Here is a 26,447-nt window from a genome sequence, read left to right on the forward strand (position 1 = left end):
TGTCAGTCTGTTTTCTTTTTCTCTCATTTCCCCAAATAAACTTTTTTCCTACTTTAGTTTCTGGTGGTCTCACTATATGTTGATAACCGAACCTCACAACAGTAACCTAATCTGTGGATTAATTCACTGATATGGATTAACTGGGTGGAAACTATAGGCTGATAGGGTGTGCACAGAGGAAGCAGGTCACAGCGGCAGGGCTTTGGGGTTTCTATCTTGTCCCTGGTGAGCAGAGCTCTCGTTCTGCTTCCTGCTTGCCATGTATTGAGCTGCTCCTCTCCACTACATCTTTCTCCACCATGATCTGCTTCACTCAGGGCCCAGAGCTGTGGAGTCAGCCAACAGTAGACTGAACCTCTGAGACTGTAATATATTATAAGCAGACTGGTTATAGACAAAGAGAATATTAAAAACAGCAAGAGAGATGTAACACTTGATATACCGGGGCTCCTAAATAATCCCATATGTTTTATGGCCAATTGACTTTTTACAAGGATACCAAACCCATTCAATAGAGAAAAGAAAAATCTTTCAATGTATCATGCTGGAACAACTGGATTTCCACACCCAAAAGAGAGGTTGGTCCCCTACTTCATACCCTATAAAAAGATAACTCAAAACCAATGACCAAAGTAAAAGGGTTAAAACCATAAAACTCTGAGAAGAAACTCTGAGTTTCTTGAAACTCATCACCTTGAGTTTGGTAATAGGTTCTTGGATATGAACAAAAAGTCCAAGTAGAACAACAACAAAAAATTGATAAATTAGATTTAGTTAAAATTGAAAATTTGTGTGTCAAAGGCTATTGACATAGTTTGAATTTTAAATGTTTCCCCCCAAAATTCATGTGTTAAAGGCTTGGTCCTCAGAACAGTGCTCCTGGGGAGTGGTGGAACCTTTAAGAGGTGGGACCTAATGGAGATCGTTCAGGTCACTGAGGGTGTGCCCTAGAAGGGATGGTGGGGCCCCAGTCTCTTCTTCCTTCTTCCTTCTTCACTGATCAGCCACAAGGTGAACAGTTTTGTTCTATCACATATTCCTGCCATTATGTGCTTGCTCACCCAAAACAATAGGTCAACTGATTATTAATTAAAACCTCTAAATCTATGAGTCAAAGTCAATCTTTCCTCTTTGTAAGTTGATTATATCCAGAATACATAAGGAACTCCTACAATTGAACAACAAATAGATAACAAACCCCATTCAACAATGAACCAGGAACTTGAAGAGACATTTCTCCAAAGAAGGAATATGAATAGTCAATAAACACAAGAAAAGATGCTCAATATCATTAGATATTAGGAAAATGTAAATCAAAAACACAATGAGACACTGAAGATGCAGCTTGGTGGGGAGTATGTGCTTGGCATGCATGAGGATTCAATCCCTAGCACCAAACAACAACAAAAATAAAACTTCAGTGAGATACCTCTTCTCTCACCTTTCAGGATGGCTTTATTTAGAAAAAAGGGAACCTGAAATTGTTGGTGAGGATGCAGAGAAATCATAACCCATGTACATTGCTGGTGGGAATGTAAAGTGGTGTAGTCACTCACTGTTCCTCAAAAAGCTATATGCAGTATTAACCATATGACCCAATAATTCCACTTGTTTACATACCCCAAAGAACCAAACACAGGGACCCACACAAATACTTGTATGAAAATTATCACTGAAGCACTATTCACAATACTCAAGTGTCCATCAACAGATGAATGGATAAACAAAATGTACACACTTTTTATATTACTCATCCAGAGAAAGGAATAAAGCTCCAGTATATGCTACAACATGGATGAAGCTTGACAACACAGTTTTCAAGGGAAATAAGGTAAATGAAAAGGACACATTATATGATTCAATTATATAAAATATATAGAATAAACAAATTGATTAAAAGTTACCAGGGGATGGGAGGAGGGGAGATTGGGAAGTTATTGTTAAATAGTGTGTTAGTTTTCCATCACAGTGACAAAATACCTGAGATAAATCAATTTGAAGAAGAAAATGTTTATTTTGGCTCCTGGTTGCAGAAGTTTCAGTCCATGGATGATTGAATTTCTTACTTTTGGGCCTGTGTCAAGGCAGCATATCATGGCAATGAACATGTGGTGTGGGGGGCCTAATCACATCACTGTGGTGGAGAAGCAGAGAGAGAGGAAGGGGATGGGATCAGGGTCCTAATATCCCCTTCAAGGGCACGCCCCCAATGATCTAACTTGCTTCACCTAGATTCAATCTCCTAAAGGTTCTACCACCTCCCAGTACATCATGGACTAGGGACTAAGCCTTCAAAATATGTGCCTTTGGAGGACAGTCAAGATCCCAACCATAACGAATGGAAGCACAGTTTTTGTTAGGTGTAATGGAAAGTTTTTGGAAATAAATGACCATAATGGTTGTACAACAGTATGCATGTAATTAAAGCTACTGAATGGCACACTTTAAAATGGTTTAAATGGCAAATAACATCAGATAGAGAAGAGAGAGAGAGAGAGAGAGAGAGAGAGAGACAGACAGAGAGAGAGACAGAGAGACAGAGAGAGACAGAGAGAGAGAGAGAGAGACAATGCTATTAGGACAAATCAATTTCCCAAAAGAAAGTGGATGCTGTTAGGAGGAGGGCAAGAAATACCATTAAATGAAATCCAAAAAGAACATCTCTTTAGGAAATAGCTTAGCTAATTTGCTTGACCTTCAGGTTGTTTCACTAAGTTCCATTTTATTCTGAAATAAAACATGGGGAGTTGAGAAGAGGAAATGTATAACTAACTGGCTTATCTGCCTCCTTACCTAAAATGCCTAATCCTATCTTTGCATTTCTTCAATTTAAAGATGAAATGAAAAGTGGAAATCTTCTAGTCCCTAGAGGTGATGCTTGTCCTTGATACTAACTCTATTTAATCTCATTTTGATAGCATGATCTCCTCCTCAAACTCAGAACACAAATAAGGTCACATTTCATATGTTTGCAGTAATTGCAACAATACCAGATTAGCAGGAAGTTCTTTTATTTCCCTTTTGAGAACTGTCCTAGAACCAACCACCCTTCAATTTACAACGTTCAAACGGCCCTAGGGAATGTAGACATTCCAGCTTCCAGTCCCAAGCAGAAAGCGGCTTGCTCAGTCCACATCTGTGATTTCTCCTGGCTACCATAAGGTGGTGGTGTTGCACCACAGTCATGCATGATCAAGGAGTAGGTACTAATGCTCCCTGCACTTGCTACTCTATTCCAAAATGAAGTCGGACTCTAGGATTTGGGCTCACAAGACAAGGCTGCCCGGTTTCTTGCTGTGGAGCACAGGGTTGTGACAGCAACTCAGGCCATATTCCTGCCTCTGAATACAAGGAATCAATAGCAGAAACAGAAAGGCTAACCCAACCCAGCACTGCACCTAGAGATGGTGAGGTGCCACTGTAGGTGAAGTGAAAAGAATTCTAAAACCCTAAACCTTAAATATAAGCAGGAAAGAGCCAAGAACCGACGTGGAGTACAATAAACGGCCAAGTTTCACTAGGAACATTACATATACAGGCAAAAACTTCCCTTCTGTTCTGTGGTTGAATAGGGCGAGGATACCAGAAAACAAGGCAAAGAGATTGGAGAGGGTCCTTGGGAGAGGTCATAATGGCAGGTGGGCTACCAAATAGGATGGCACCAGAAAAAGGTTGGAAAAAGAGACAATTCACCCAAACAGCTCACCAGCACTCTCCAAACTCCCTCCAATCCATCAACTAACCATAGACTCTTTCCACCTTCTTGAGGGTGTCTTCGGCCCTGACTTTAATTGTGTCCATTAAACTTCTTCTTTGGACCCATACGCCTTTAATCTAGTTTCGCCCAACACCTAGCAAAACTACCCCACACGAGCACAAGCAGTAGGTCGACACTGATAGCTCATTTCCATCACCGCAGATCCTTTTTATAGTCACAGCCACTTCCCAGCCACTTCCCTCCCTAACTCCTGGCAACCATTAATATGCTCTTCATTTCTATAATTCGTCCTTTCAAGAAATGGAATCATACAGTACGCAACCTCTTGGGATTGGCTTTTTTCCCACTTAGCGTAATTCCGTGGAGATTTGAGCCGGCTGTCGGTGTATCCACAGCTCATTCCTTTTCATTGCTAAGTAGCAGCTTACGGATCCCCCTTTGTTTTAACCTGGATACACACCAGGGATTCGAGAGGAGGCAGGAGGGTTCCAGGGTTCCTCCACCACTCAGTCCAACCCAGCGTCCCAGCCCAGCCTCCCACAGCGCGGAGCCAATCCGAGTCTCCCTATTATCAGGGTGGAGGGGCGGGGCGAGGGCGGGGCGTAAGCGAGTGGGCGGGAAGAGGGCGGGGCGCCCGCGCCAGAATGGGAGTGGGTCCCGGTGCTCCAGAGCGCAGACGCGGCTGTACAGCTGGCGGGGTGCGTGAGTGCGCGGCCCAGTGGCTAGAACCTGACGTGGAAGCGGAGTGTCCTTTCCCGGACGCACATGGGCGAGCCCTTCCGCTGCTTCCCCGGTCGCGCAGGCGGGAGAGTGAGTGCCCCACCGGCCGGGGACCTGGCGGGCTTGGGAGGGACTGCAGACCAGAGAGGTCTCTGGCTTTTAACTTGCCACCTAGATATGTGTCCCCGTGGTTCCTTGCACCCTGGATCCTGAACCGGTTTGAAAATATGATCACTTACCTCTCCCGGGGCGTCATCGCGTGCCAGGCACAGTTATGCTTCCCACGAATAATCTCGTTTAATAAGGTCGCAGCCCTGTGAAGTGGGTGCTGGCATTATCCACATATTACTAATAAGGGAGCAGGGAGCCCGAGATCACCGAGATCACCGTTCGTGAAGGGTGCTACCGTTTACCGAAGCGCCGCGGAGCCGCTGTAACCTTGTAATCTGGGGGGGGAAAATCTTCTTCCTAACCGTTAATCGCTGAAAATAACAGAACAGCTTCTGTAATCTTGAATCTCTGGAAATCTCAGCCAAAGGAAATACATGAAAAGGAACGTGTAAAAATCATGCAGACTTCTAATAGTGCTAGGTATAGTTCTGGGGTAGGGGGACGGGAGTAACCTAAGTCCCCAGAAATAGGAAAATGGGCACAAAAGGGCAGGCAGACAATGGTGTAGCTACACAATGAAATGTCTAGCTGTTCCAGTGACCAGTATGGGGCCCGACTGTGGAAAAAGGCATAACAGATAATAAAGAGAAAACTTCATAAAATAGCTTTTGGATGCTTTAAAATGGAATTACGTATATGTCAAAAATAACAACACATTTGTTGTGGTATGTATAGTTTAAAAGCACATGACTCTGCCTGTGGACTTGGTAAGAACATGGTTCCCAACAAAGGAGAGTTGTTCCTGCTGTGGATGGGGTGCCTGAGGGTGAAGAGCCTGTGTTGGAGACTTGTTTATGTTGAACAAGTCCCTCATTTGTGGGCCTCAGTTTCTTATTCTTTACCGCTAGAAGTGGATGATATCAAGTTGGGAACCGAAATTACTCAAGTGGCTATCAAATGAGCAAGATCATGTGATAGAAATATGTCACCTGGGCCAAGCAAGGCAATAAGGAGTGGTGAGGCCTGGGGTGCTGAAAAATGCGTAAGTGCCAGGAGGCATTCAAATGAAAACATTTGATCCAAATCAAGATGTCTCTGGTCCCTCACTTTGAGAATCTCAGGATGAGCATCCCTGAGTCTGCAGTGACACTGGAACTTTTCAATAGGTAAATCAGATCATACCATTCTCCTGCTTAAGATGTTCCCATGACTTTTTGGTAGTCTTAGGATAAAATCTTTGTCCCTACCCTACAAGGTCAGCTTTGTTTGGACTCCACTCAATTCTGACTGGATCCCCCACCGCCTCTAAAAAAAAATAAAAAAAAAAAACATCTAAAACTAAAAACCACAGTCCAGCCAAATAGCCTCTCTGGTTTCTCAAACCCTTTAGGAGAGTTCCCACTTCAACACTAACTTGCTATTCCCTCTGTCTGGACCCCATATCTTTGCATGGCAAACAGCATATCACCATTTACTCTCCCTGTTGAAGACCCCTTCTTGAGCTCCCTATCTAAAATAGCAAACATACCCCTGCCATTTTATATACTGTTACTTTATTTTCTTAGTGCTATCACTATTACTTATCATCATCCCTAGTACATATCTCTGTTTGGAATTCTGTGCCTTGTCTTCTTGTTTATTGTCTCTTCCCCACAAAAAGTAGCGTCCTATTCTCACCTCTTTTGTTCATCTCTGTAGCCTCGGCACCGAGTACAGTATCCAGCCAGAGGGTGGCTTCCACCTATTTGGCTGCTATGAATAATGCTGCTGTGAATGTGGGTGCACAAGTGGTTCTCACCCTGCTTTCATTTTTTTTGAATTTATACCCACAAGTGGAATTGCAGAATACATGGTAACTTCATTTTTAATTTTTTGAGGGACCTCTGTACCACTTTTCCATAGCAGATGCACTTTTTACATCCACACCAACAGTGAGTAGGGGTTCCAAACCCTTCCATTTCCCACCAACACTGTTGATTCTTGATTTTTTGATAGTAGCCATTTTAATGGGTGTGAAGTGATATCTCATTGTAATTTTGATTAGCAATTCCCAGTGACTAGTGACATCATGCATCTTTTCATTTACTTAGTTCTCATTTGCATATCTCATTTAGAGAAAGGTCTATTCTAGTTCTGTTTTTATTTTTAATAGGGTTGTTTTGTTTTTGTTGTTGAGTTTTATCTGAGCTTTTTTTCCCCCTCTGTCAGTGGGAGTGGGCAGTATCTTGGCTCTCTCAGCATGAAGCCAGTTTTTTGGGGCTAGAGGACACAGACCTCCTTTGTGCCTCTGAGGCCTTCTAGGGACAACTAACATTTTTCTTTTTTGGTGCTGGGGATTGAACCTAGAGCTTTGTACATGTTCCGTCCAGCGGAACATGTGCGGAGAAAGGAGACACCACTAATCTTTAGTTAGACGAGATTTATTGTGTCCTCCCTGTTTCTCTGTCTCCTTTGTTCTCTATCTTCCTTCTTCTTCTCTCTCCCTCTCTCCTACCCCAGGCTCCTAGCTTATCAGCCAATTATAGCAAAGCTTTCTCTCATGCAGGAGAGCATGCAGAGGAATGCCAGCATAACACTATATAAATCACGAGCTGTCCACGCACAGCATGATATTAGATAGCCAATCCTTGAGCTTGGCGTTAACACGTCGTAAGTCTCCAAGGAACTAGTAAGCAAGCAGCCTTTTTGGGTACTTCCTTATTTTGGTAGCCAGTGCCCTTTGGCTCACTGCCAGGCACCATCTTGTCCAAGACGGCCCTCGACAAGCTCCCCCTTTTTATTATTAAAAGAAAAGGACAGTGACTGTGTCTGTCTTAGGTGCCAGAGTCAGACTTTATCCGTACCCGTCATTGGGAGTCAAAGAGCTGTTGGTATGCTTTGAACCCTGTCTTAGGTTGGTATAAAGTCCACCCTGTGCTTACCCATCTTTGACTACCAGCCCTGTAATTGGGAGAGCCAAATCTGTGGATCAGAGCCTTGCTCCATGGCCATAAGGGCTTGCTGTTCCACTAAGGCTTGCTGTCTTTGATGACTCCTTAGAGACAACAGATATCTGAGCAGCAATAATAACAGCAAGAACAACAATCCCATCATAGCAAAACTTCCCATTCATTGTTTACCAAATTGTAACGCTGACTGTAAGAAACTAATGACTTCTGGCATACCCGGGACCTTGACCTGAGTACTATTTACCACAAATGTAGAATTCCTTAATAGGGTAGTCAAATTAGTAAACTCTTTAGTCCATGTCCCATTAAGCATGCTACCAAGCCGTTTGGACAGATTTGCAGCAGCAGTAATATTAGAATAGGGTATAGGGGTAACACATAATGCTTGGGCATGCACTAGACAGTCCGTCTGTGCGGTAACAGTCAACATGTCCACTTGTTCTTGTCGTAAGTCCACTCTTTGGTTTAGAATCAGGATTCCCGTGGTAAGATGTGTATTGATGTTTTCCTGGGCTGTCAATGCTTCGGCAGTGGCTCGTGACAGGTTGTTGAGCGCGTGAGCAGTAGGAATAGCAGTGCCTAGGGCAAGTCCAGCATCAGTGGCAGCAGCCCCAGCAGCCGCCACAGCAACAGCGATGGCTATAATAGCTGAGATACCAAAATCTCTTTTTGCTCTCACGGGTAGGAAGTTCCATTCACTATGATTTAAGATCACTGGGACTGGAATGAATTTAGGAATCCTGGCAATCACTGCCAGAGGAAATACTGAAGCATCCCAACAACTAGACATATAACACTCTTGGTTAGCGCAGTTAAGGACCTCAGTATCATTATCATTGTTATTAGTAATGTTAATATTAAACTTAGAACTGTTAGAATGAACACAAACAGAGACATGACATATATGGGAGTAGGGGGGAAAGATTGATTAAAGGAAGTGAAATTGGCCTTGCACCCTGTATAACTATAAACAGGTGTATCAACTCCCTTTATTTAGGCTTGCATTTGACTGCACCTTTGTTGAATGAGAGAGAGATTGCCTCCCTGTATCATGGTGGTTTCTGAGGTGGCTAACCAGGGGAAGCAAAGACTACCTCTTAACTTGAAGTTTAGACTAGTATTAAGTGGCTTTACAGTGGAATCAGCTGGTAGGTAAGGGCTATCTAGAAGTTCTGTACTAGGAAATAATTGAGGGAAAACTTGTGCATCATGAGTAATAGGCAAGGGAATAGGCCATACAGATAGCAGTCCCCAGAATATATCCCCAAAAGTTTTAGGAAGAGCTAACAACAGCTGGCTTACCACCACCACCATCATTTTGTGTTTCGGTGCCATTTTCTTTCTTATGGATAGTTCTTACCAAGCGCCCGGGACACAGATAGGTTGTTGTTGGTCCTGAGGAAAAACACAAACAGATCCTCTCCCCCAAATTAATACTGGGTCAGGTCCTTTCCAGGACCCAGTCAAGATGTCTTTCCACATTGCTTGTGGAGGCCACCAAACTTTCCACTAAAATGTCTATCAGCCGCAGTACAGCCCATAGCACCCAAATTTAAAAACTTGAGGGTGAATAAAGCAAGATTAAATCTGTTCTTGGGAGGGGCTAATACCCCTATTCCCCCTTTTTATTTAGTTAAGTAGACTTTTAATGTTTGATTAGCACTTTCCACGATAACTTGTCCTTGTGGATTGTAGGGCAATCCTGTAGAATGATAGATATTAAAGTTTGAGCAAAACTGTTGAAATGAAGAAGTATACGCAGGCCCATATCTGTTTTAAATGATTTTGGTCTTCCCATAGTAGCAAAGGCTTGAAGGCAATGACTGATTACCTCTTTTGTCTTTTCCCCTGTATGGGCGGTAGCAAATATATATCCTGAGTAGGTATCTACAATTACATGTACAAATCTTAAAGTACCAAATTGAGCGATATGGGTGACATCCATCTGCCATAGATGATTTGGAAGGAGTCCTCTAAGATTGACTCCAAAATGAGGAACAGATAAATGAGGCACACAGGCAGGACACTGTTTTACTCTATTTCTGGCTTGTTCTTTTGTAATGTTATATTTTATTTTGAGAGTAGTAGCATTGACATGAAAATCTTTATGGAAATTAATTGCTTCTTGTACAATATTAAACACATGAGGATTTTGGGTAGCTGAGTCTGCAGAATTTCCTTGAGCTAAAGGCCCAGGTAAGCCTGAATGTGCTCTGATATGGTCTATATATAAAGGTTATTTGCGAGTCCACAGAAGAGTTTGTACTTCATAAAAGCATTGTTGTAAGGTAGATTGAGGACTAATGGGTCCAGCTGTCTCAAGCCGTGGCACAAGCTGGTCAATATAGAGACTGTCAGTATAAATATTTAAAGATTCCTCAGGAAATGCTTGTAAGGCAGTTATTATTGCTTTTAGTTCAGGTTTTTGAGCAGACTAATGAGAAGTAATAATAGTCTGTACTATGTCAGAAACTACTGTAGCTGTACTGGAGGAGGAGCCATCTGTAAAGATTGTATTTGCTGCTGGGATAGGTTGAGCCTTAACAACCTGAGGGAAAATAACAGAATGTCTTTTGAAGAAGTTGACAATAGGTGAACTTGGCAAGTGATTATCAAATGTGGCCATGGTGGAACAATAGACAATTGCTCAATTTTCATTATTGTTAACTAGTATTTCAATCTGTTTTGCCGTGTACAGGACACTAACTGTCTGAGGATGAACTCCAAAAACTCGAAGGGCCGTCTTAAGTCCTAATGTAACTAGATTTGCCACCATCACAGGATACGGGGAAACAACATTTTTGGGGGACACTGGCAAATGGATCCATATCAGGGGTCCAGTTTGCCAAAATAGACCTGTAGGAGTATATTCAGAATCTAACACTATGAGGCTAAAAGGCAAGGATAGATCAACTCTATCACTATGAGCATTTTCTAAAGCTTGTTCTACTAACCTCAAGGCTTTTCTACCTTCAGGAGTTAAATTTCTGGGGGATGTAGGGTCTGAATCTCCTTGGAGAATATCAAATAAAGGCTTAAGTTGACCAGTGGTAATTCCCAAATTTGGCCTTATCCAATTTATATCACCTAATAATTTTTGGAAATCATTTAGAGTCTTAAGCTTTTCCGTGGCTAATTGAATTTTTTGTGGCCTAACACAGGTATCGAATATTTGATGTCCTAGAAAGGTAATAGGGCTGCGGGTTTGCACCTTTTCTGGGGCCACGTGTAATCCCCATTTTCCTAGGGTTTCAATAATATTGTCAAATACCCTTAATAAAGTCTCCTGTTCCCTATGAGCCAAAAGAATATCATCCATATAATGGAGACAATAAAGTTAGTTACAATTCTGTCTAATCTGTGATATAGCCTGACCAACATATATTTGACACATAGTGGGGCTATTTGCCATTCCCTGGGGAAGGACCACCCATTGGTATCTAGTATTAGGCCCTTCATTATTTAAAGAAGGAATGGAAAAGGCAAATCGAGGACTATCCTTGGGATGCACAGGAATGGAAAAGAAACAATCTTATGTCTATAGAGATGATATGATAATGTTTTGGAATAGCAGCTAATGAGGGGAGACCCAGTTGCACCAGGCCCAAATCTGCATACTGGAATTTATAGCTCTCAGATCTTGTAAGAGTTGCCATTTCCCAGACTTTTTTTTTTTTTTAATGACAAAAATGGGTGTATTCCAAGGGGAAGTGGAAGGAATGATATGGTTTTCCTTTAATTGTTGACTAACTATTTCCTGGGCCGCCTCTATTTTTTCTTTAGAAAGGGGCCACTGGGGGACCTAGATAGGATTTTTGGATTTCCATGTTATCTATAATGGTTCAGTGGCTCCTCCGAAAAATCTAGCCCCTTAGTCCCTGTTTGTCCCTCGGCTTGAATGGGGCAGGTAACACCTTGTAAATTTTTCCCTAGTCCTTTTCCAATCTTCCGGCACTAGATTTAGTCCCAATACTGATTTCAACATACCAATTGTAAATGGGGCCTGTGGACCGTACGTAGCTACTGCTTCCTTAAAATTTTTTACCATTTTGAAATCTAGAGGTTGGTGGAATCTTTGTCTATTTTGGTCCTCTAGCACAGGAAAAAACTGTGGAACAGCTGAGGTTTCTTTAATGGGGGTTTCTTCTCCCCACGGTGAAAAACCCATCTGATTTATAGCATGAGCTAATTCCCCCCAAGGGTACTTTGGGGGATATAGGGGGCAGGCTGCTTGGGGGGGGAGCTGCTGCCTCCAGGAAGGGATTGGTGTTCCTTCCTGACATAACTGGTGGGGACGACCGTGTCCCTGATGTTCTTTCTAATTCCTACCCGGTAAGCCCCTCCTCCTCTTCTTCCTCTTTATGAGAAGTTACACTTAGTTGTTCCTTTATCTCTTCCAGACACATATTTCCTTCTCTACTAAAGTTTTTATTCTGCCTTTCTCAGATGTTAGACATTCCTTAATGAGCTGCCACATAGGAAAAGTACCTCTAGGTAACGGGGATTGCTTTTCTGCTTTGATAAGATCCACTTTATGATGTTCCCATTGTGGAATATTTAGGACTCCCTCTTCCAAAAACCAAGGACTAAACTTGGCCAATGTGGTTACATATGCTGTTACAGTAGATCATTTTACGGCAGTCCCATTAGCCTTAAGTACATCTTGTATGATTCTTATCATTTGATTTCTTGATACTTGTGACCCCATTCTGGAGTTATGTGACCCCTCAACCAGGGTTATGTGACCCCTCCGCTGGGGTTATGTGACCCCTTCGCCGGGGTTATGTGACCTCCCCCTTATACACTCTGGCCAGAGATTTCCGGGAGGTTATCCTACAGTTTTCCTATAGCTTACCTTAAGTTACTTAGTTTTCCTATAGCTTACCTCAAGTTATTTACCTGGGAGGACACAGGAGAAAGAAGTACCCAGTACGGGCCACCACTTGTTCCGTCCAGCGGAACCGGCGCAGAGAAAGGAGACACCACTAATCTTTAGTTTGACGAGATTTATTGCGTCCTCCCTGTTTCTCTGTCTCCTTTTTTCTCTATCTTCCTTCTTCTTCCCTCTCCCTCTCTCCTCCCCCAGGTTCCTAGCTTATCAGCCAATTATAGCAAAGCTTTCTCTCACGCAGGAGAGCATGCAGAGGAATGTCAGCATAACACTATATAAATCATGAGCCGTCCACGCACGGCATGATATTAGATAGCCAATCCTTGAGCCTGGCGTTAACACGTCATAAGTCTCCAAGGAACTAGTAAGCAAGCAGCCTTTTTGGTAGCCAGTGCCCTTTGGCTCACTGCCAGGTGCCATCTTGTCCAAGATGGCCCTCAACATGTACATGCTTAGCACACACTTTACTACTGAGCTCCACCCCGAACCCTCTGGAGTCATATTGGGTGCCACCCACTGTATATATATCTTTCTTTGTTACTTTCCTGAACCACTCTGTGGCTTTGTAGTTGAGAAGACTGAGGCAGAGGGAGGTGCAGGGACTTGCTGCAGGTCCCATAGTTAGCAAAACTGGAATCTGGGTAAAATTCATCTGATGTGGTAGTCTCCACTGGCCTACACTGCTTCCCTAGAGGAACTTGTGAGATCTCTGTCTAGAAACCAGGTCTGAACTGACTCTCCTTATTTGCAGGTAGGAAAAAGACCCACCCGGTACCATCCCAAAGGCTTCCCCAACACCAGGGTGTTCAGGTGCCCAGTGGCGCGTGACAGCCTGTTAATGTGCCTGCCCTTTGCCTGTTCACCTTCATTTTTTACATAAAGGCTGAGGAGGTACAACGCCTGCCTCTTGTCTGTGGCTCATTTCTTATTTCTCTGTGGCTGACTGCCTTCACCAAAGGTTCAAAGTCCTCTCAGAAAAAATAAAAGTGTTGGTTTTGATGTTTGGCATGATTTGTCTTTGGAGGCCTGTTTCCAGAGGAAGCCCTGCCTCTCTCAAGAGCCTTTTATTCTGATGCATGCACATGAGCCTAGACTTTGTATTTGAACCTCACCTCTGCATTCCTCACCTCCCCTGAGTTTATTTTCTCTTTCAGATTATTGGGATCACCAAGGAGAGTGACTGCACCTGAAAGCCTGGGCCTGCCACACCAAAGCAGAGGAAAAAAACCCATCTTCCTCAGGCATGGCAGGTAATGACTCATTATGGGAGAGTTAGACTTTTAATCCAAAATTGAATATATCATTTGATAGTTAAAAAATCGAAACCCAAACAACACAGAAGTGTGTAAGACCTATTTGGATTATAACTGGATCAATCTCTGGAATTATCTTATTTTGTTAAATTGTCCATTTCACCCTGCTCCAGAAGGCAGGTTCCTCAAGAGTGGAAGCCATACCTCCCTTGTTTTAAACCTGCCTCCAGTTTCAGAAATCATCCCTGTGACATAGTAGGTCCTCAAAAAATAGTTGTTCAGTGAGTGAGCCCAAATTTTAAACCACACTTTAAACCCAAGTTTAAAATGATTCCATCTTCACTTTTCTTCTTTTTGTAAATAATTGAATTTTTACTTTTTTGTTTCCTTCTTCATCTTATTATTATTTTTTTTTAAAATCAGTGCTAGGGCCTCATGCATGTTAAGCAGAGTATCTACCACTGAGCTCACCCCCAGCCCCACCTATACTTTTGTGTTTGCTTATCATGCATGCAGGCACAAGCACCCACATACCCACACATGAATTTTGTTACTTATTTTTTTCACTCAACAATACAACATGGAAATCCTTTCATTTTAGAACTTATAAATTCACTTTATTCTATATATTCTACTATAAATTTGGATGTTTCAACCTTAGTACATGTCTGGGGCCACATAATCCTTTGTTGGGGGGATATGCCCTGTGCCTTGTAGAATGTTCAGCAGAGTCCCTGGACTCTACCCTTTAGAGGCCAGTAGCTCTGCCTGCCCCCACCAGTTGTGATGATAAGAAATGGCTCTGGAATTGGGAAATATTCCCTGACTGGCAATACTGCCCCTAGATCAGAAACACTGCTATACCCATTCTCCTGGTAAGCCCCCAAGTAGAACTCTTTTATAACATTGGATTCTGAGAAAGTAAAAGTTGATAATTTACTTAACTCATGTAATTCAGCCCTTACACTCAACTGAATACCCTGAAATTGTTTGCTTCAAGCTAATGTATGTTTCTCCTCAAGATCCTAGACTGCAAAATTTAAATCAAGCATTTAGCATATTAGTCTTAGATGTTACCAGGGCAAATCACCAACTTGCCTTCTGGAAGAATTCAGTACATAATCCCACAGACTCTTAGGAATGCAAAAGATACTGTGTCAGAGCCTCTGCTGTTCATGATATAACCAGTGCCATAAAGCCTATTAAGAGTCTTCTTTGCCTTAGCTTTGCCACCAAAATATGGCTTTCACATAATCCTGCCTTCCTCAAGGGACCAGGGAACCAGTTCCTCATATTTTGTTTAAGTGCCTAGTTGCCATAAACCTGGAAGATGAAGGCAGAATGTGCCAGCTGTAGGGTTGGCACAAAGGATTAATTCTAGAAGTCTTTTTATTTTGATGTTTGGGAGTCAGGCTAAAACTTCTCATAGAGGCTATCCAAATTAGATCAGGCTTTAAAGGATTTAATCGTGTGACTTTGTTTTGTTTTGAGAAGACATGATTTGGCCTGTCGTGTTTGTATATATAGGTTGAGCATCCCTAATCTAAAGATCTAAAATATTTTCTCAGCACATGACTCTAAAATACTCTGAAATTCAAAATTCTCTGAACAAAAAAATTTCAGATTTTGGAGTATTTATGATTTGGGATTTTCATATCAGGGATGCTTTACTTATAAAGTCTACACAAATATTCCAAAATCTGAAAAACATGAATTATAAAATATTTCTGGTCTCAAGTACTTCAGATAAAGAATACTCAACCTGTATTTGCATACTCAAGTAATGATGAATTATGATATAACTGAATTTAAAAATGCTCACTTTAAAACTGTCATCCAATAAGAACATTGGTATTGCTTAGCTTCAACTGCAGTGATGCACCTAAGCATTTAAATTTTCATCTTAGTCTTCACGGGATTTTGACAAAGGAGAATGGCTTTTCAGTAGGAACTGTTTCTTCTGATGTAGGTAAGAGAGTGCTCATTGTCTATGCACACCAGGAACCCAAGTCTTTCAATGGCTCCTTGAAGCAAGTGGCAGTGGATGAATTAAGCAAGCAGGGATGCACCGTCACCGTGTCTGATTTGTATGCCATGAACTTTGAACCAAGGGCCACAAGGAAAGATATCACTGGTGAGTCATGGCGTAAATACTTGATTATTTTTTTAACCTTCATCTTTTATTTTATAATTTTAACAAAGTCTTAAAAAACTAATCATTGCACAAAATATAAAAGTCTCAGGTCAAGAGTCCACAGTGCCAGACTCTTTTCCATCCTATCCCCCAGCCACCGAGTTTCTCTGTTCCCAAGATAGTCAGGATACAGTTTTCTCTATTTCCTGTCTGAGATAGTCCTTGGGGTATTAACAATTATGAGAGTATCCTTCATTTTCCTCTACATTTTACAAAAATAGTAGCATATTCTCATCATTTTGCAAGTTGCTTTTATTTTTCTTGTTGTAGAAAGTATTCCATTGTATGGCCATGTTATGGTTTTAAGTGACTCCCTACTAAAGGACATTTTAGGTTGTTTCTGATATTTTGCTATTAAAAACAATGCTGCAGGAAACAATCAGAGTCATATGTGTTTTCCCACGTATGTGAGTTTGTCTAGAAGTGGAATTACTGGTCAAAAGGAGTGTGCATTTTAATTTTCCTAGATAATACCAAGTTGCTTTCCATAAATCTCACACCAATTTACACCATTGTCAGCAATGTTTACAAATGTGTTATTTCCTCACTGTCATCAGTAGTATTGCTGATGTTTTTGAAATTGCCAGTCTAGCAGGTGAAAAGATAGTTCTACTTTTCCTTCTCTCATTGTGAGGTTTAATGTATTAAGATTTATATTCTATTTATTAATATTTATTTGTATTAACATTTTATTTGTGTTAACATTTTATTTGTATTAACATTTAATAAAATATTAAATATTCTTCCTGTGAATTTTCTGTTCATATCCCCTGTTCATTTTTCTATTGTTAGTCTTTTTATTATTGATTTTTAAAAGTTCTTTATATATTAAAAAGCTTATAGTATGGAATATGAGTTGTAAATCCTTTTTACCTAATTTGTTTTTGTTTTTGTTTATTTGATTTTGCTCATGGTGACTGTCCTTTTAAAGGCTTCCATTTACTTTCATTTAGTTAATATTTGATCAGTCTTTTTTATCTATGACTTCAGGAATTTATGTCATACTTACATGAACTCTAAGGTTGTAAGAAAGTGTTTTATAGTTTCTTACAATATTCCAGAGGTTCTAGTTTTTAATTTAAGTATTTTATCTATTTCAAATTTATTTTGGCATGCGATATGAGATATGGGCCCAATTTCTTCTCCTAAGCCTACCTAGATGTTTTATCACTGCTTATTGTGTGATTCAGCTATTTGCCCTTGATTTAAATGCCACCTTCAGGTTGAGGAGATAGCTCAGTTGGTAGAGTGCTTGCCTTGCAAGCACAAGGCCCTGGGTTTGATCCCCAGCACCACAAAAAATAAAATAAAATAAATTAAAAAAAATAAAAAATGCCACCTTCATTGTGATCCAGATTTTCACTTTATATTCTATTCTACTCATTTTAATATTTTTTTATTTATTTTTTGTGTGTGCGTGTGGTTCTGGGTATTGAACCCAGGGCCTCAAGGGTGCTAGGCAAACACTTTATAACTAACTACATCCCAGTCTATTGGTTCCACTCCTATTGTTTTATCCATGTCCACATAGTTTTACTTATTTTGGCAAATAATACAATTTAATATCTGATGTAAGTCACTCTCATTTCTCTTATTTTCAAATTTTTCTAACTATTTTACTTTAATTTTCCATAAAAGCATTTCAATCAGCCATCCAGATGCAAAAAGAAACCTGATGGTGTTTTCATCCAGGTTCCACTAAATATGTAGATGAACTTGGAATGAATTGACCTGTTATGTCAGTTCTAAGAGAATGGTGTGACCTTTGCTCAGGTCTACTTTGATAATCACCAGGTTTATTTATATGTTTTCATCATATAGACCTTGTTTAATTCTTACCAACTGGCTGTAGCTTCTTTGTGTGAAGAGGAGTATGTGTGTGTCCAGCTACTCCTAGTTTCCTTCTTTTTTTTAATATGCTTTTTTTAGCTGTAGGTGGACATAACACCTTTATTTTATTTATTTATTTTTATGTGGTGCTGAGGATGGAACCCAGTGCCGCACACGTGCTAGGCAAGTGCTCTACCACTGAGACATGACCCCAGCCCCCTAGTTTCCTTCTTATTTGTGATACTTTTCAGGTGATTCAATGGGGCTTTCCAGACATGCAGCCAAATCATCTACAAATAATGACAGTTGCACCTGCTCTTTTCCAGTATTTAAAATCTCAAATTTCTTTGTGGTTGTGTTAACTACAGATACAACATTCAGTACTCATCCTTTGTGTTATTTTGTCTTTCTTTTTTTTATTGTAATAAATCCCCACCACAGGTGGGTTTTGCCTTGCATGTGTAAAGCCCTGGGTTTGACCCCTAGCATTGCAAAATCATCATCATCATCATCATCTATTTTCTCTTAGTAAACAGCAACACATGGACTAGAAAAATAGAGAACAATGGGACAAGGAGTTACTGGTTTTGTTTGCCACTGTTTGTTTCTTTCTTTCCTCTTTTTTTTTTTCAATCTGTACCAAGGATTGACCCCAGGGGCACTTAACCCCTGAGCCACATCCTCAGCCCTTTTTATTTTTTATTTTGAGACAGGTTTTTGCTAAGTTGCTTATTGCCTCTCTAAGTTGCTGAGGCTGGCTTTGAACTTGCAATCTTCCTGCTTTAGCCTCCCAAGTCACTGGGATTATAGGTGTGAGCCACCATGCCAGGCTTGCCATTGTTTTTTAAGTGACTCAGTGGCAAGTTGGTTTCTAACCAACTCAAATTTAATGTCCATTTTGGGGAAGTGAATTGGGAGTGCTTTACAACTGAGCTACATTCCCAGCCCTTTTTATTTTTCAGTTTGAGAAAAGGTTTTGCTAAGTTGCTGAGGCTAGCCTCGAACTTGAGATCCCCTGCTTCAGTCTCCCATAGTGCTGGGATTATAGGTATATGTCATCATGCCCTGCTAACTGTAAAAAATGTTTTTAAATATAGGTGAACAGAGGCTGAAAAGTGCAACCCCTTTTCACACGTACTCCAGTTCTGCACCACAGCCCTGACGCAAGCATACTTCAACTTCTAGAGTGGGTCATTGTAGATCTTATTCCAAATATTAACAAAAGTACATTCCATGTGTAGATTTGAAACTCTGTAGATATAGTGAACACTCGATAGCTGTAGATTCTGCATCCACAGACTCAACTAACTGTGGATTGAGAATATTTGGAGCTGGGTATATGTTTGTAATTCCAGTGACCTGGGAGGCTGAGGCAGAAGTGTCTCGAGTTTGAGGCCAGCCTGAGCAACTTAGTGAGACCCTAAGCAATTTAGCAAGACCCTGTTTCAAAATAAAAATTAAAAAGTTTGGGATGTAGCTCAGTGGTTAAACGCCTCTGGGTTTGTTTGCCAGTGCCAATTTGGAAGGAAGGAAGGAAGGGAGGGAGAGAGGAATGGAGGGAGGGAGAGAGGGAGTACCTATTTGGAAAAAAATTGCACCTGTATTGAACATATACAGATTTTTTTTCTTGCCATTATTCCATAAAAAATACAGTTAAACAACTATCTACATAGATTTACCTTGTATGAGATATTAGAAGTCATCTAGAGGTAATTTAAAGCCTACAAGAGGATATTTGTAGGTTCTAAGCAAATCCTACAACATTTTATGTATGGACTTGAGCATCCATGAATTTTGGTAACCTGGGAAGTCCTGGAACCAATTGCCTGTGGATACTGAGGGACGACTATAGGTGTAAATGGTCCAGAGGGGTCTTGGACTTGATGTAATATGGCAGCTGTGACCCCCATCTGATTACCTCCCTAGTGCAACACAGTCTCTGGCCTACAGTAGTTCCTCTCTTCAGTCTCCCTGAAAAGACAAGATGTTATATGTAGAAGCACTTGGTGTGTGTTCTTTGAATTAAAATCAAATACAAATAAGTTAAAAGTGGAAGCAAAGAACATTCTTCTCTCTTTTTTAAATTACAAATTGATGACTGGTTCACTTCCCATTGTGGCGTTTCTCAAAGTGACTTAAGGTTTGCACATGGTACAATAGAGGAAGTCACATTTGATCCTCCAGTCATCCCGCCTCTGTGCCTACCTCTGCCACTTAGGACTTCGGTGGCACCAAATAAGTTACTAAGCCCATTTAAGTTCAGCTTCTCTCTGGTGGAGCACTGGTGTGATCTCATCAGTTGTTATGAGCATAAGAAGGGTGATGGGTGCAGAGCACAGCAGCTGGTAGGTAGGAAGCACTCAATGAGTGGCCCTTTCAGGTTCCTTCTTGTTCTCTAGCCTGACCCAGGGTCCAGCTCCTGGTTGGGTCACAGTAGATGTCGCTGACTCACTTTGAGGAGTCTGGGCACACACAGCGCCAGTGGAATGGTGGGGATGGGCCACAGCCTCTCACCTGGAAGTGGCTTTTTCCCCCAGGTGCCCTTTCTAATCCTGAGGTCTTCAGTTATGGGGTGGAAGCCTATGAAGCCTACAAGAAAGGGTGTCTAACCAGTGACATCACTGATGAGCAGAAAAAGGTGCAGGAAGCTGATCTCGTGATATTCCAGGTTTGTTTTTCCTCCAATTAATGTATTGAATGATATTTAGCTTACATAAGACTCTTTCCAAATACTGCATTTTGCACTCCTAGAAGTGGCACCAAAGTTTTAATAGCATATTTTCACATTTGCTGGATGAGTGCTGTACCATGGTACTTAGTTACAATACTTAGTTGTAATATTTACCTAGTTTGGTAAAGGGATCCATGCAGCCATTATTACTCACAGTTCTGACCTCCCAAGTAAACAGGAATGAATTTTTCTGTTATTCCAGGGGTCCACAAACCATTGAATAATGAAAGTCTTTTTGCTTTCATTTTCTCCCAGTCCCCACCCTTATACATGCTGGGCCACTTGAAAGCCAGATTTCTCTACCCAATTGTTTATCAAGGTAGTATGGGTCAAAGGCCTCAAATACCCTGATTATTAAGAGGAAAATCTTTTGTTTCCATCTTTTCACTAGTTGGTACACACACACACACACACACACACACACACACACACACACCAGCCACTTTCCCTGTATTTGTCCCAAGGAGGTAACAATGGTTCCTATTTGTCACTGCAGAAAGAACAGTCAAGTAAACACATGTGTTTGAGAGACCTGGTCCAAGTCAAACTAGAAAGAAAGGGGAGTTTGATCCAAGGGCTTTGGTCACTTAAGTCTCCTAGACAAGCAGTACAGAGTTGTGGCTGGCTTCAGGGACACAGGACCCAAGCTGAAGCACCTCTGCTGTCCTCCCCAGATTCCCATCCACATCTCCCTACACCTTGGCTCTGTTCTGCCTTGCTGCATGCCAAGAATGATTCCAAGTAAGGGATATGATTGGTCCCATTCGACACCCAGATTTTAACAACTCACCCCAGATATAGAAAGGGTGAGGTCTTTTCCACACCCTTCCTCTCATTCATCTTGATTGGCTCAGTCACTGCTATCCCAAAGCCAGTATCCAGTTTTCATCTTTTCCCTAAATGCATGGGGATTAGCATCAGGGGCTATCCCTGGGGGATGCAGAGCCACCATAATAGCAACCAGTGTCATTGTCAACTCCACCCCTTCCCACTGTCACCACACCTCAGAGCTGGCCATGTTGGTTACCCATATCCACACAGCCACTTGGGAGTAGGACAATGGTCTTTGTTCTGAATCACCAGACGGACTAAATTATGAATCCTGAGACAAGCCCCAGTATTTATTCCTCCTCGGTGTGCTGTCCCCAGTTCCCGCTGTACTGGTTCACTGTGCCGGCTATCCTGAAGGGCTGGATGGACAGGGTGCTGTGCCAAGGATTCGCCTTCGACATCCCAGGGTTCTATGATTCCGGTTTTCTCAAGGTATGTGCCCTAGGGATAAGGATCACTATACTATCGAGAGTGGGGGGGGGGCAGCTATCAAGTTATAGTTTGCTTTTTTTTTTTCAAGTAAACATTGATTGAGCATCTACTATGTGAACAGCACTGAGTGCTGGACAGATGAGAAAACCATTTCTGAACTTGTTTAGCTTTCTATCTAGTGGGGGTGGGTTCTGGGCATTGGGCTAGGGCAAGTTAATGTGGGCAGCGAAGTGGTTAGCCCTGACTCTAGAGAGGTCATCTACTCCATGATGGAGAGTTCATCCCTGGCCTTGTATGAGTTCATTCCTCTGAACTTCACATGCGGACCTAGTGAAACAAGATAATGCAACACCTACATTGCAGGATGAGAAATGCGTGGGACCTGGTAGATGCAAAATAGTAGTAGCTGTGAACTACTTACTAAAAGAATTTTCTACTAAAACTAGTGACTCAAATTCTAAAAACCTCAGGAAATGAGTGTATGTGAGGAAAGCAAACGATATAACCAAGATCCAGCTTGGACCACGAGTAACACTGTCACTTAATGAGTGGCCAGTGAGGGCTGGGCTCCGCTTACCTCTCAGCTCTAGACAGCACCTCAGTTGTGTCCATTTACGTGGTATCTCTGGAAGCTGGTTTCTGCTGGAGGTCTGGGCATGTTAGAGCTTTTGCATTCACTTGGTCCCTTTGCTGATTGTTCCATTCTGCCTCGTGTTGGGATGTAGCTGACACCTGTTGGATGGGCCTGTGGGAGATAAGAGTGTTACATTTGTCCCTCCCTAAAGGAACTGACCCCATGTTTTTCCCTGGTTTTGCCATAAACCGTTTTGCCAGCATCTTACATCCTCTCCTGGCATCCAAATTAAGTGCGTTTGCTTCCTCTCCTGCAGGATAAACTAGCCCTCCTTTCCTTAACCACAGGAGGCACAGCCGAGATGTACACGAAAGCAGGAGTCAGCGGAGACTTTCGGTACTTTCTTTGGCCACTCCAGGTAAACAGATGGCGAGAGGCTTCCTTGTGGTGCTGGTCCATTGTATGTCCCCCACCTCCCAAGGTGTGAAATGACATGTGATGTGAGCCTGGCACCCCACACCGTTCTCACTGTATCTGGATACAGACAATAACATTATGCCCTTTTTGAATTTTTTTGACTTGACAGCATTGAAAAGGCTGGTCAATAGGGAAAATGTATTGTAATTATAGTCTTTGATATTTGGCCCAAAGCTAAGCCAAACCTGGTTAGCTTGTTGTCTCCTTTGTGGAGATTAGAATGGAGCTGAGGTAGTTCCAGGTGCGTGTATGTGTGTGCGTGTGTGTGATGAGCACGTGGGAGGCCCAAGGGAGCCTTTCATGCAGACTCGCAATGCCTGGGGAAGCCTGCAGATCAACCCTGGCAAGAGGTGCCCTAGGCCCTGCATTCCATACAGTCTCTCACTAGCCTCTCCCCGTGGCCATACTCCCCGTGGAGATAGTGCACACTTGGTGTACCCGGGACTCTGAGCTTCCCCACTCTTGATGCCTGTGTGAACACCCTGGACCTGATGAGTGGCCATGGAGTAGCTCCTATCTGCCAAGGGAAAGGCAGTAGGCAGAGTGAGTTCAAGCAACCTGGGGTGACCATGAGCAAAGTGCTCCCCAGTGAGGGACAGAGCTGGGGGGCAAGGATACAGAGAAGCAGATTCCAGGTGAGGGATTCTGAGGAGACCTGAAACTTAACGGGGAGTTACTCTTCCAGGTTGTCATGAGGGATTTCTAGAAGAGAAGAGCATATATAGAGGAGATCTCGGTTTGTGAGCTTGCTGTAAAAAAATATAGACATTGTGGCAGTAGAGAGTATAGCTCAGTGGTAGAGCAAACACTTAGCATGCATGAGGTGCTGGGTTTGATTCCCAGTGCCACAAAAAGAAAAAAAAAGAAAAAGGAAAATCAAAAGAAGTAGGAATTGCTTTTTCCTGTGAACTCTGGATTCACATGCCTTGCCCACAAGTCTGTTTTTTTTTTTTTAATTGATTTCTCAGCACTCCAGATGCTAGCAAAATTAACCATATCGTGTCTTTTCAAACCATGAAGACCTTCCTTTCATGTAGATAGTTGACATTTATTTTTAAGTGCGTTTCTTTCCTTGTCATAGTTTTCATCAACTTTTAAATTATATCTTCTAAAACTTCTTTCTGTATTTGTGAAGGCTGTTGGTTTCCAAGTTTACTACTTTTTCACCCAGACCATTTCTGATTTCTTCTGTTGATCATAACGGTGTTTCTGGAAATAAAAATGTTATGTTAGAAAAAATAATGTGGTGTGTGAGACTCTTATGCTCCACCTACACTGATGGGGCAGGACTGAACCAGGATGTGGGTTTTAAAGAAAGCAGTGCACAGGTGTGAATGTGATATTTCTAAGAAAAAAAAAAGTGAGCCTTTTTGAAAGGAGAAAGGATAGTGATTCCAATTAGTGACACTCCACTGAAGCACCTGAGGACAGTTAGCAAATCAGCTTCCTTCTTCACAGGCCAATTTAAATTCTTTGTTTTTAAAAATCTCTACATTTTTTTTTCAGTTTGCAAAAATACATATTAGAAGATAAAGGGAGAAATGTGGAAAAAAGAATAAAAATTCCCTTAAAAAACCCCACAAAATTATCACTTTTAATAACTTGGTTTATTTTCTTAAGACATAATTTTATTAATAGGTTTATTATGTTTATTGCTCTTTTATATAAATGACATACAACAAATAATGCTTAAAATTTGTACTTTTCATTTAACAAATAACTTCAACTATAGTGACACACTATAGCTAGAAAAAAACTTAGTCTAGAATGATCTATTATATGAATGTACCATAATTTGCCTAGTCAATCACAACAGTGACATGTAAGGTTGGAAACAACAGCAACAATTACAGATGAATCTCAATCTGTAAATTCCAGTTGCTCTATGTTCTTCTGCTCATTTATTCCCCACATCCTATGATTATAAAGAAGTCACATGTTTTTGGTTATCTCATGGCATTATAGTTGTTTTAGAGTTTATTTTGGAGGTTCATTTTTTACCATTCCCCCTTTAATGATTTAATTTAATTATACATCAAGGGTGTGGTTTCTGATCGGTTCTTTTCTTTATGACTTCAGCATGGCACTTTGCACTTCTGTGGATTTAAAGTCCTTGCCCCTCAGATCAATTTTGCTCCTGAGTTGTCATCAGAAGAAGAAAGAAAAGCAATGATGGCATCTTGGGCCCAACGATTAAAGAGCATCTGGAAGGAAGAGCCCATCCGCTGCACACCCCCTTGGTACTTCGGGGAATAACCCTTTGTGTCCTATGTACATCATGTGAGCAACACAGTAAGAGTACCTGCAAGAAGACAGCACTGTTAACAATAAAGTTACAACAAAGTGATCTGGATTTAGTTAATAATCACTATGAAGTCACTACAAATGAATGACCTCAGTTTTATACGACCAGATTAGAAATTTCAGTAATCAGCTTATTTTATTGAATTCTGTTGACTGATAATTATTTATTCAGGTTTTCATTTCTTTAATGTTTAAAATCTATCTTGCTATGTTCAACCTTTGTGATAATTTTAATTTTCAGATAGTTTTCTGGACGTGGAGCTTGATTTGTTATGTTTCTGTTTTTATTTCATAACTCAGCTGGCATAACTCAGCTGGAGAATTTCTGCTTTTTCCCAAGAAAGTTTAATCCATTCGTAGCTAATGTCTTAATTCTATATTAGGACTTATCTCCTCTATTTTCTTTTTACTCTCATTTTCACTATAAAGTTTTAATTGAATAGCTGGTTAGCATGTATTTAGAATCATTATGTGCTGGTTACAGTGAAAATTGAAAACCATTAGCTGAATGGCATTCTGCCCCTGTGCACATGGTCACATGACCCTACTACCAGTTATCCTGAAGCACAGGCATAGGTAGATGGAGGAATCTCTTTGAATGCAATGGATTAAGGGAACAGATATCATCATCATCATCATTATCATATATCATCATCATCGTCATCCTCTTGCCCCCTTGTTGTCCCAACTGAGGAAAGAACTGTTGCCTGTGCCCAGGGGCCCTTCCTCCTTAACATTCCCAAAACCACTCATAGTCACCCTCATCGGACTCCTCCAACTTCCTGCTGGAATTGTCCTCTTCACCCCACTTGTATCTGCATCTTCATCTTCCTTCTCACCTGCATCCCACCCCCTCTTCAGCAGTCTCTTCAGACCCATTTCCAACTGCATTTTCTGTCTGCATCCTCTTTCCCACATGACTGTCAGCAAATACTTTTCTAAATACACCTTCTTTTCTTTTGAGTCTTCAGACTCGCTTTCCTCACTGAGCATGCATCATCTTCAAACTATGATCGTTCAGAACCATTCTCCTCTCCCTGTTATCAGGATAATTTTTTTTAATATTTGGAGCCATCTTCAAGTTGCTTTTCAGAGTATTCTTCAGTCTCTCTGAGAACTCTTCAGACTTTTTCCAAGTACCTTCTTGGAACTATCTTTTTGGGCCTCCTTTCAGGTGCTAACTTCTTTAGCATTTTTTTCCGAAGCATTTTCTTCAAAATCTCCCCATCTTCTGTTTTCTTCCCCCCCCCCCAAGCATTTTTTCATGAATAGGTTCTTTAAATAACCATTTCACTTGTGGCCTCTTGAACATCCATCCTGCATGTACTGGGGTATTAAAAAAATGCTTTATTTTAGTTTAGAAAGTCCTGCTCTTTAAGAAGTAAAGATGAAACTGGAAAACTGAACTCCTCTGTTGGCCATCCTCTCAGCCC

At 41.4% G+C, this 26,447-nt stretch overlaps 1 protein-coding gene across 2 annotated transcripts; it reads left to right on the forward strand.

The window, feature by feature from the left end:
- Positions 1 to 4,376: 4,376 nt before the first annotated feature.
- Positions 4,377 to 25,414, forward strand: Nqo2 (N-ribosyldihydronicotinamide:quinone reductase 2). Of its 2 annotated transcripts, none has more exons than XM_047558603.1 (7): positions 4,377 to 4,528; positions 13,543 to 13,638; positions 15,611 to 15,775; positions 20,203 to 20,333; positions 21,546 to 21,659; positions 22,581 to 22,651; positions 24,790 to 25,414. In XM_047558603.1, exons 2-7 carry the CDS (start codon positions 13,632 to 13,634, stop codon positions 24,881 to 24,883), a joined length of 582 nt encoding a protein of 193 aa, XP_047414559.1. In that variant the 5' UTR covers positions 4,377 to 4,528; positions 13,543 to 13,631; the 3' UTR covers positions 24,884 to 25,414. The 2 variants fall into 2 exon arrangements, with proteins under 2 accessions (XP_047414559.1, XP_047414558.1); XM_047558602.1 differs by having other exon boundaries at positions 22,550 to 22,651; positions 24,790 to 25,401.
- Positions 25,415 to 26,447: the final 1,033 nt, after the last annotated feature.

Source organism: Sciurus carolinensis, chromosome 7 (genome assembly GCF_902686445.1).
Source record: "Sciurus carolinensis chromosome 7, mSciCar1.2, whole genome shotgun sequence".
Lineage (NCBI taxonomy): Eukaryota > Metazoa > Chordata > Mammalia > Rodentia > Sciuridae > Sciurus > Sciurus carolinensis.

Bases quoted from the DNA above. Each gene is read 5' to 3' on its own strand.
- Nqo2 (XM_047558602.1), top strand. The intron at 20,334-21,545 runs GTTTGTTTTTCC...TGCTGTCCCCAG, and splicing joins CTGATCTCGTGATATTCCAG to TTCCCGCTGTACTGGTTCAC. The intron at 21,660-22,549 runs GTATGTGCCCTA...CCTCTCCTGCAG, and splicing joins ATGATTCCGGTTTTCTCAAG to GATAAACTAGCCCTCCTTTC.